Source organism: Amblyomma americanum, chromosome 4, assembly GCF_052857255.1.
Source record: "Amblyomma americanum isolate KBUSLIRL-KWMA chromosome 4, ASM5285725v1, whole genome shotgun sequence".
In the NCBI taxonomy this organism is placed as follows: Eukaryota; Metazoa; Arthropoda; class Arachnida; order Ixodida; family Ixodidae; genus Amblyomma; species Amblyomma americanum.
Window position 1 is genome coordinate 98,447,275 of NC_135500.1, and position 11,298 is coordinate 98,458,572.

The following is an 11,298-nucleotide window of genomic DNA, read 5'->3' on the forward strand; positions in this document are numbered from 1 at the left end:
TCGACCCCCTGAACAAGCTCCTTTCCAGCCACGACCTTTCGGCCTGGTCGCCAGCCTGTGATGAAGCGTTTACGACACTCCGTCGCCTCCTCACCACTCCACCAATGCCAGCGGCGTCGACCTCGGTGCAGTACTCGCTCAACGCAAGCAAGGCTTTGACGAATACGTTGTCGCTTATGCTAGCCGGACACTCACAAAAGCTGAAGCCAACTATTCTGTCACCGAGAAGGAGTGTTTAGCCATCCTTTGGGAGATCGTCAAATTTCACCCCTGCCTGTACGGGCGCCCTTTTGACTTTGTCACCGATCGCCACGCCATCTGCTGGCTGTCCTCATTGAAAGATCCCTCTGGTCGACTGGCGCGATGGGCTCTGAGACTCCAAGAGTACGACATTCGCGTTATCTATCGTTCCGGCCACAAACATGCCGATGCTGATGCCTTCTCACGTTCCCCTGTACCATCTGAGGCAGCGCCTTGTACACCCGCCCTGTTTTCTTTGAAGTTTGAGTTCGCTGATATGGCTTCCGAGCAACGCAAAGACCCGTGGATCACTTGCCTTTTTGATCTCCTATCTGGCCAATCGTCTCGACCTCCTTCCCGTGCTCTCCGTCGTCAGTCCCACCATTTCGCCATCCGAGACGAGCTCCTTTACCGCCGCAACTATCTCCCGGATGGTCGGAAGTGGCTTCTCGTCATTCCGACACATCTGCACTCCTCCATTTGCTCTTCCTACCACGATGATCCCCAGTGTGCCCATGCCGAATTCTTGAAGAATTTACCCCCTCTACGACAGCGGTACTACTGGCGTGGGATGGCCCGTTACGTCCGCCAGTTCGTTCAGAGCACCGCATGCCAGGGACGAAAACATCCACCTCGCCGACCCGCCGCTCCTATGCAGCCGCTGCCTTGCGCAGTACAGCCCTTCGAGCGTGTTGGCGTCGACCTCCACGGCCCTCTTCCCAGCACATCAACTGGGAACCGCTGGATCATCGTTGCCATCGACCACCTTACACGTTACGCTGAAACATCGCCTTTACCATCCGCTACAGCCCACGACATTGCATCCTTCATTCTTCGCCATGGTGCTCCCAAAGAGCCTACCATCCCCAGACAAATGGCATGGTTTAGCGTTTTAATCGCACCCTCGGCGACATCCTGGCCATGTATGTTGCTTCCGACCATTGTAACTGGGACTGCGTTCTCCCTTTTGTCACATATGCTTATAACTCTGCTGCTCAAGCCATCACCGGATTCTCTCCGTACTTTCTCCTGTACGGCCGTGAGCCTTCTTGCAAAATGGACACCATTCTACTTTACCGCCCTGATGCTTCCGAATTTACAACTATTTCTCAAGCCGCAACTTATGCCGAAGAATGCCGACAGCTTGCCCGGTCCTTCACTTCTCACGCCCAGCAGCAGCAGAAAAGCACCCGTGATCCCCCTGCACTTCCACCTGCTTACCTTCCTGACTCTTTGGTCTGGCTCTGGGTACCCTCCTAAGGTCCCGGCCTTTCCTCCAAACTTGTTAGCAAGTACCAGGGACCCTACCATATTCTTCAGCAGATGTACCCCGTCAATTACCTCATCGAACTCCTTACACCATCCCCTGATCATCGCCGCCGAGGCCGCGAAATTGTCCACACGACCCGCCTCAAACCTTACTACGACCCCGCCGTCGTCACATCGCTCTAGGCCGCGAGGGTGGCGCCCTTTCGCCCGGGGGGAATTGTAAGACTGGACACATGCTTTAGAATCTTCAGAGCCTGGCGCTCAACGAAGAAGACGACGAGAAGCGCCGAACTCTCGGTCGCTTGTGCGTGCTCTGGACTGAAAGCGGTCTCTGATCTGTGCCTGGATGGTTCCGCTGGTTGTTCGTGACGCTATGCTCTTATTACTGTGGTGTGCTGTGTGTGCTGTATTAGTAGTGTGCTGTGTTCTTATTACACCTGGCTTCTTCTATCCCTCTGTGTCATGGTGCTATGCATCTTTACACATTTGCATCAATGACAACAATGAACAAAACATACAACTGACAATTGCAGGAATACAAAAATGAGTTGAAGTTGCATTGTAAAACCACTTTATTGGCATCCATCTACGACCCTAAACAAATCAGAAAAATGTATACATCTCAACTAGAGATGCAACTAGAGATATGGCAGTGGAATTGCCGGAGATACAGGCATAAGCAAGGGCTCTTACAGCAATTCATTAACACTAGAGGAAACGCACCAGATCTAATACTTCTACAAGAGACAAATTGCACCCCAACCCTAAAAGGATACTCATGTCAGGAGAACAGAAGAACAGCAACTCTCATTAGCAACAAAATCACAACCATAGCTCATAAGGAGTTTGAAGACACACAGCTAGAACACTGAAGACACACAGCTAGAACACATAATAACTGAAGTGATTCCCAAGAGAAAAAGAAAAGCTAAAAGCACTTTTATAGTAAATTTGTACAGCCCACTTAAAAATAAAGGAGACTTCATTAAGCTTTTTGCTGAAGCAAAGAAGCTTGCAGGGCAGAATACCCTAATAATAGCAGGGGATTTTAATGCGAAAAGCCCACAATGGGGCAGCAGGATCGAAGATAAAAAGGGGTGCGGCATCTGCACAGCAGCGGAAAACATAGGCTGCGAGTTACTCACAGATGAAAGTCAGCCTACTAGACAGGGTAATAGCGTAAGCATGGACACATGTCCCGACCTAACCTTTGACAGGGGCGCTAAGCAAGTCGAATGGGAGAACCTGCAAGAAAATCTCGACAGCGACCACTACATCATTAGGGTCAGCACAGAGGCAGAAAGCATCAAAAGGAAGATCGGCAAGGCAAACCTAACTGACTGGGATGCCTTCTGCACCCACTGCAAACAACTTAAGGACGACATAACTTCGGCAGAAGATTGGAGCCAACAGCTTAGACAAATCAGGGATATCTACACTAAAGAAGTGGATCGAACAGAACAAGCACCAGAAGTGGACAAGCAACTTCTCAGGCTCTGGGAGGCAAGACGAGGCCTGACCAAGCGGTGGAAGCGCCAAAAGCTAAACAGAAAGTTAAAGAAGAAGATTGCCGAAATCACCAGGCAAGCAGAGGAATATGCAACGGAGCTGGCAAGACAAGGGTGGCAGCAGTTTAGTACCTCGCTGAATGGCACCCTCAGCACGGCTAGAACGTGGCAGATCCTCGGAACACTCATGGATCCGAGCAAAAGCAAGGCGGAAAGCAGCAAATCCATCCAAAGGCTAATTCATCAGTACGAAGGTACAGAAGAACAGCTGCTCCAGGCAGTACGAGAGAAATGCTACGGGAAGGACCAGGTAGACGGCTACCAAGGCGACTACCAGGGCGAAGAAAACCCAACCACGGACTGACCCATCACAAGAGAAGAGGTCGTCGAGGCCATAAGGGCAACAACGAAAAATATGGCAGCAGGGGCGGACAAGATTCATAACTCGTTAATCCGAAATTTAAGCGACGAAGCAATCAGCCAACTCACCCTATATCTAAACAAACAATGGGAAGAAGGGACAGTCCCAGCGGAGTGGAAACACGCCGTAGTCGTCATGATCCCCAAGCCCGGCAAGAAACTCCAAATTGAAAACCTCAGACCGATCTCGCTAACATCATGCCTAGGCAAGCTGTACGAGAGAATAATTACCCGACGAATACAAACGCATCAAGAAGACTGAGAATGGTACCCCAACAGCATGTTCGGATTCAGGGCAACTTTATCAACCCAAGACATCTTGCTACAACTAAAAGAAGAGGTACTCGAAACAATGCCAAAGAACGGGGAGAACGTTGTCATGGCCATCGATATTAAAGGGGCCTTTGACAACGTATCCCATGCCGCCATTATGGAAGGACTTAACACAACCAACTGCGGGAAGAAGGTCCATGACTACGTTCGAAGCTTCCTCACGGACAGCACAGCGACGGTAGGCCTTGGAGACCTGCGGATTGACACCTTTCAAACGCCATGCAAGGGCACTCCGCAAGGCTCAGTAATCTCGCCAATACTCTAACATAGCGATGATCAACCTCGCCAAGAAACTCAGCCAAGTCCAGGGGATTAGTCATGCAATGTACGCAGACGATATCACCATCTGGACCACCCAAGGCTCACTGGGGGAGAAGCAGGAGGCGCTACAAGAGGCTGCCACCTGCATTGAAGAATACACAAAACAAAGAGGACTTAAATGCTCCAGGGAGTGGGTAGGAACCCTACGGATGCTCCACTCGAAATAAAACTAGAGGGCCAGAACATCCCGGAACAAAAGATGATCAGAATCCTCGGCATGTGGCTGCAAGGAAGCCGGAAGTGCAGTCATACACTCAGCCTGCTAAGCAAAGCGGCAGGACAAGTAGGCCGGATGATCAGCAGAGTAGCGCACAAGAGGTATGGCATGAAGGAGGAGGACACACTCAGGCTAGTCAACAGCCTCGTGATCAGCCGGGTAACATATTCATTACCGTACCATGTGACTATCAAAGCAGAGAAGGAGCAAGCGGAGACAATACTCCGGAAGGCATACAAAACAGCTCTTCATCTCCCAAGAAATACATCCAACGACAAGCTCATGCAACTCGGAATCAGCAACACCTTCGAAGAATTAAGAGAATGCCAGCTCAAGGCACAAATACGAAGACTTAGCAACACAACGACTGGAAGGGCGCTCCTGACAAAGCTAGGTCGAGAAATAGAAAAGCCACAAAATAGCAGGGCCACAATACCAGACCCGCTAAGAAAGAAGCTATGCATACAACCTATTCCCCGAAACATGGATCCAAACCTCCATGCTAACAGGAGACAGGTTAGGGCAGAATTTTATGAGAGGAACATGGGGCATCAGTCTACACTGATGCCTTCCTATGGACCTCCTCCATGTTTGTAAACAAACGAGGTGGCGCTGATGTCGCTAGCGAGCTCGTGGTAGGCAAAAGGTCGGGGAGTGGCGTCGCGGATAGGTGTTGAGCGCGAGTTTTCAAGGCTTGTAGGCGCGTTTCCAGTTTCTGCGAATCATAGCAATGGTCGATGCTTCCAACTTAGTAATTTGTTGAAGTACACGAGCTCGCGTTGGCCACGTGCGGCCTATAAAGAGAAATAGTTTGCCACTGTATTGTATATATGTTTAGTAGTAAACATGTAGAAAGCGTTCCTGCCGTTTATTTATGCGCTAGGCATTGAATAAAACAAGTTTTGACACACTGCACTAGCCGGAATGATTTTACTTCGGGACAATAGTGAGGGGAAGTGCTGGCCTTGTTTCGTCGGAGCAGACATGCGCTCATCGTCTGCTGACATACCTACGTGTCGCGCTGTGCGAAAAGTGGTGACAGCGTCGTGTCCCTGATCTCCTGTCTCGCTTAGCTCTGTTTTTAGCCGCATGACCACACACCAGCCAGGCCGACTTGTCCTCTTGTTAAGCTAGTCGATTTGGTGAAAATTTTTGATTTCTAGAATTATTTTCTTTCCTAGCCCTCATGTCTAGTTTCGTGACGAAAAATTATAGCAAAATATTGAGTACAAATTTATAAATTACGCTTTTTAGAAGTGTGGTCGTCAAAAATTGTGAGGTAATTTCTTTGATTTCAGTGCCGCATTTCTTTGACCAAAGCGAAAGCGAAGATGCCATAAACGAGGGAATAAACTTTAAGGTTCGTTTTGTGACCTCTCACATTTTCTGCGACTGGATCACTCACCTTCTTAATTCGCATGAAAATCAAATGATTCCATTTGTCGCAAACTATTCCTGAGACGTTGAGGAGCGTAATAAATCTCTCGATTTTTTTTCCCTACACGTGCAGTACTGTGTTAGTTATTTCGTGTAAGAAACGTTTTCATGTAACTATGCATGCATAAGTACTGATCATATAGAAAAAGAACTAATCGCGTCATCGTACAGAACAGGGCTTTATGTACATGCTGGCATGAAAAAACTGCGCACTATCTAGTCAATTATTTGAGACCTTGGGGGACTTGACGACGGTTTTAATTATAATTACCCAGAACTGCACCAGGTATAGCTATAAATAAAAGGAATTACTGAAACTAGCGTAGGAATTTTATATTTGCCCCAAGTTTAGTTACATATCGCATTCATGAATAACGAAAACACTTTTCATGCCGCGTCCCCTCTCAATCTCGCCACGTGTCTGTTAGTAGCACGCCTGCGGCTGCTTCGTTCCAAACAAGTTTCGTGATCATGTACTACCTCATGAAACTTGACACATGCGTACGCTATTCTAAGCACGCCAACGCGACCACGCAAGATTGTCACAACTTACCAGACTTCTTTCTACTCGAATGAAATAATTACGTCGTCATATCAAGAAACAGTTTCAAGTAAATATTAAATGTCATAAAACGCGCCATTAAAACGTGCTGTGCTATTAACAAAAAAACGCATTCCTTGGGGGCGAGTGAACCTGTCGGCGCCCCGTGCACTCCGGCTCAAGGTGATAAGTACGTGTGCAGCTGCATATGTCGTTTTTTTTTCCTTGAGCAATTATCAGCCTACTATCCTGAAGTTCAGGTGAATGAACGCAGTAACTTGCATGCTATTAAGTGCATTGAGTGTCAGTGCCTATCGACTCCCAGACTTCGCGCTTTACTACCGTGGCCCAATGCCTGTTAGCCAGTTTCCGAATGCGGCATTTATGCGCGAGAAACCTATCGAGGCTAAATTAATATTTTTATGCTACTACGCGGATCCAGCAGTGACGCAGCTGGTCAAAACATGCTGTTTCTGCAGTGCACAGGCTTGAAGCAGCCGCCGGTAGCGGCGGCAGCTGCGGTAGGCACGGGCAAGCGGAACCTGTTTTGCCTACCATGCGAAAGTCGCTGCTATCATCAGCGCCACCGCATCTTCGTGACGTCGCGGGGTGAAGGAGGTCCATACCCCCAAACACACAAAAATAGCGCGGTAGCAGTAGTTGTAAATTACCACGGAGAACACATCACAAGTCTCACAGCCGAAGTATCTCACATAACGGAGGCAGAGGAGATTGCTGTCGCCCTGGCAGCGAATGAAGGATATAGGACAGGGAGATCCCTTAACATCTTAACAGATTCACAAGAGGCGTGCCGGAACTATACTAAAGGCAGAATTAGCAGCACGGCACTCAAGATCCTCAGTAGAGCTCTGCTCCCTGAGGGACGACCAATACACAACATAATCTGGATACCGAGTCACGCAGGGATCAGGGGCAACGAAGGGGCAGACAACCTAGCTCGAGGAATGACCAGCCGAGCAGGAACGTCATTAACCCCGGAGGGGCCCCAGATTAATTGCGGGGACAGCTATTCAGAATTATTAAGCCTATATAGGGGCTAAAATTCCAATACCCCCCACCACATAAAGCATTATCCAAGGAGGAAGCCACAGGATGGCGAAGACTGCAAACAGGCTCCTTCCCAAACTTATACATATTAAACAAGATGTTCCCCACACAGTATAGCACCAACTGTCCGTGGTGCGGAGCAAAACCAACACTATATCACGTCACATGGGAGTGCGGAAGAAATCAAGCATTCCACAAACACAAAACACCAAGTGCGGAGCAATGGGAGAGCCGGCTCACCAGCTGCGAGCTAGGAGTCCAAAGGGCCCTCATAGCACACGCAAGCGAGGTTGCCCGACTCAGTGGAGCCCTGGACTAGGGGCCCACCCACGGCCAAGGAGGACCCAAGCTTCAAGACGAAGACTTTGTCCTGTACCGCTACTACTTCCTAAAGGAACCAATAAAGTTTTTCATTCATTCATTCATACATCTCAAGATGTTATAATATGTGTAGCGGTAAAGGCATAACACAGATTCGTATGTGCAAGAGGTGTATATATTCAATGCAGGCCACAGAGCATGGTGTACCTAAGACAAGATAGGAAGAAAGGGACAATGTCGATTGTGCCCCTTTTCTTTACTGTTGCTGGTTAACGGGAATATTTCATCTTTGCATGCTGAGACTGCAAATGTACGCATTCCAAGGAAAAATGAAGCAGAAACAGCGCAACATTGACAAAAATCTGAGGGGCAACCACACTGATGGTACAAAGCTATGCAAGACAGTGCCGTGGATAGCTTTGCACCTAAATAATCTGCGATTCGCTGATGACATTGCCTTGCTGAGTCACTCAGGAGGTGAACTGCAAATCACGATCAATGAGTTAGACAGGCAGAGCAGAACGGTGGGTCTAATAATTAGCATGCAGAAAACCAAAGTAATGTTCAACAGTCGAGCAAGGGAACAGCTGTTCACATTTGGCACCGAGGTGCTGGATGTGTTAAAGGTCTACTTGGGGCAGGTAGCGACTGCTGATCTGGATCATGAGTGGGAAGTAACTAGAAGGATAAGAATGGGGTGGAGCGCATATGGCAGGTTCTCTCAAATCATGAATGGCAGTTTACTAATATCCCTCAAGAGAAAAGCGTACAACTTCATCTTACCGGCACTCACCTGCGGGGCAGAAACGCGGAGGCTAACGAAAAGGGTTCAGCTTAAGTTAAGGACAACGCAGTGAGCCATGGAAAGAAAAATGATAGGTGTAACGTTAAGAGACCGGAAGCGGGCAGAGTGGGTTAGGGAACAAACACGAGTTAATGACATTCTAGTCGAAATGAAGAGGAAGAAATCGGCTTGGGCAGGGCATGCAAAGCGAAGGTAAGATAACTGCTGCTCCTTAAGGGTAATGGAGTAGATTCCAAGAGAATGCAAGAGTAGCAGGGGGTGGTGGAAGGTTAGGTAGGCGGACAAAATTAAAAAGTTGGCGGGCACAGCGTGGGCGCAGATGGCAAAGGACAGGGATAATTGGAGAGACATGGGAGAAGCCTTTGGCCTGCAATGGGTGCAGTCAGGCTGATGATGGCGAAAGGCTCGTGCAGCACACTTACTTAAATGCAGCCCCTAATGTGAAATTACATGTAAAAAAAAGTTTCTTGGTGGGATTGAAACCTAAAAATTCCATTATCGTTCCCCAGCCAAGAGAGGCACCTGTTCTTCATAGTACTGTTTTAGTGATGCTACTATTGAAGGACATAGGTTAGAAATGGCACAGCAGACAGTAACAATCTTGTCGAGAGGTGTCAAATCATCTGCAGATCTGCAAACAACATAGTCAATGGGCAGTGTCGCTTTCAGAATAACATACTTATTTCTGATAAGCCCGATAACTCTCTCAACGTGAATCCTTACATTTGCTAGTTTCCTCGTGGTCAGAACGTCTGCTGCGGACAGTTGCTTCTTTCCTTTTGTGAATGCCGGTACATGAAGTCTAGCGCAGTAAAACCCGACACTTTCAGACACATTGAACCCTCGGTCTGCAAGGACTACATCACCTGGAAGTAAATTATCTAGAATTCCACAGTGCTCGGTTATGTGCCTGTCGCTACAGCGCCCTCCCCAGCCTTCAGAGATGAAGTTGACAATTCCTTGTGGTGCAATGCCAATTAAATACTTTGCTGTATTGCTGCCTTTATACTGAGACCATGTCTCACTTCTGGGCAAATACGAAGATGGTCTCTCTATCTTTATTTCAAAGCAGTCGATTATTACGGCAACATTTTCCCCAAAAGAATCATAAAATGCTTGTGGCATTGTCCGGTGCAGAACACTTCGTTGTGGCCACAATATTTGAGACTTTAGACGGGAGTAGGCAGTATGCAGCCATTTGTCGAATATGCGTGACACTATGGCATCCGACACATTAAACCTGAAAGCGAGGTCAGTGACATGCAGATTCAGTTTCAACTTCATCATGAATAGCATGAACTCCTGGAACTTCAGCAAACAGTTGTTTGTATTGTGCGATACAAACCTCTCTAGAACATTGAAGAGTGCATACAGAATTCTGAAGTTTTCCATGCCAGTGTAGAACACAACCTTAGCGTCGCTACATTTGAGGGCATCTTCTGTCAACTCCAGAAGCTTATTTTCAGTCCTTGAAGCGTAGAGACGCTCATTGAGTGCCACACATTCGTTCTCCAGTGCTTCAATGTCGCCCATTTTAAGGTCAGTCTGGACTGCAATCCCTGCAACAAAATGAATTTTGTTATGCAGTTCATGTGCTGCAAAAAAAATTAACTTGAGATGTTGGGGGGGGGGCAGCATTGTAGTAGAGCGTGGGGGATAGGAGGCTAGCAAAGAAGCAGGAGGGTGACATCTGGGGTGCCCCACATAAATGAAAAAAAAAAACTAAGTCTCTTCTCCACTCCAATTTTGTGCTTAGCTGCACCCGGCCCCAAACGCACAAAATAAAAAAGACGTTCACCTGTTTCGCAGTCTTCTACGCCGACGTTGTGCTCAGCTCGCGGCGAGGACGACGGAGAAGCGGGAACGACGTCCGGATTCGTAGCCTCCATTGTTCCCGACTCCTCGGCCTGACACTCCGCTTGAGCCGCGCGTTTCTGGGTCCGTCGTCTTGCCGCGCGAGCGTGGCGACCGGGATCACCATGTTTTGCGTTGTAGCCGAGCAAAAGCGTAGGGGCCCAGTCCGGGTCCGTCTCCTCCCACAGTTTTGATGGTCTGCCTACAAAATGCAAGAAAAATTTGTTTAAAATGAGATTTTCCGCTATGCTTGTACGTCATGCACCTAAATAAACATTGTGCATATGCAACGGACTTACCTTTTACGAAGTGGGCGCCGCAAACACGTATGCCCGTCCTGTCGGTGTTGAGATCGGCACGTTTTATACGAGCCAGCCACACCTCCCGTCGCTTCGCGCATAAAGCTTTCGTACGGTCACCTTGATGCTCTATGGCCTTTGGAAGACGAAAAAAGTTTGTGTTTGTTGATTTCGCCCCACAAGTGCGGTTGGAGCATCCAACAACAGCGCAGATAACCATCGCAACGCCGTCGAAGTACACCGTACGCGCGAACTGTATCAAATGCACCATGGCCGCTGCGACTGCACCAACATGGAGGAACAGTATCCCAGGATTCCCAGCTACGACGTCAGTGCAAGCCATGTATATCCTCGATTAGCTGAGCTAATCCACATTCACTTTTTGTAAGGATGATCACGGAGCCCGAAGAACTGATCGGGGTCACTGAGCCGTCGGTGTAGACGTGATGCAAATAGTCGTTTGATTTGGTTAATTCTGTTGGCGATAAACCGACCTTCTTCCTGATGCCGGATATGGAGAGGACACGAGGATGGTGCAGGCTCCTCACTGGAGTGCGCAGTCTAGAAGGAGGCGAAAATTGAGATGACAGAACGGGGTGATGTGCATCAATGGTACTTGCAAACAATGTACGTGGCCTGGTAATATTAAGCTAGCAAGATGGCGA

At 48.3% G+C, this 11,298-nt stretch overlaps 1 protein-coding gene across 1 annotated transcript; it reads right to left on the bottom strand.

Moving 5' to 3' along the window:
• Positions 1-7,854: 7,854 nt before the first annotated feature.
• LOC144129703 (uncharacterized) lies at positions 7,855-10,663 on the bottom strand. Its single transcript, XM_077663802.1, has 3 exons — positions 10,279-10,663; positions 9,826-10,039; positions 7,855-7,882 (listed from the first exon to the last, which is right to left on the bottom strand). The coding sequence occupies exons 1-3, from the start codon at positions 10,367-10,369 to the stop codon at positions 7,855-7,857; spliced, it is 333 nt and encodes a 110-aa protein (XP_077519928.1). The 5' UTR covers positions 10,370-10,663.
• Positions 10,664-11,298: the final 635 nt, after the last annotated feature.

Excerpts from the sequence above, each read along its gene's own strand:
- LOC144129703 (XM_077663802.1), bottom strand. The coding sequence starts at position 10,369 with ATGGAGGCTACGAATCCGGACGTCGTTCCCGCTTCTCCGTCGTCCTCG. Across the intron at positions 10,040-10,278 it reads CGTAGAAGACTGCGAAACAG|GGATTGCAGTCCAGACTGAC; the intron begins GTGAACGTCTTT and ends ATTTTGTTGCAG. Across the intron at positions 7,883-9,825 it reads CTCTTCAATGTTCTAGAGAG|GTACACCATGCTCTGTGGCC; the intron begins GTTTGTATCGCA and ends ATCTTGTCTTAG.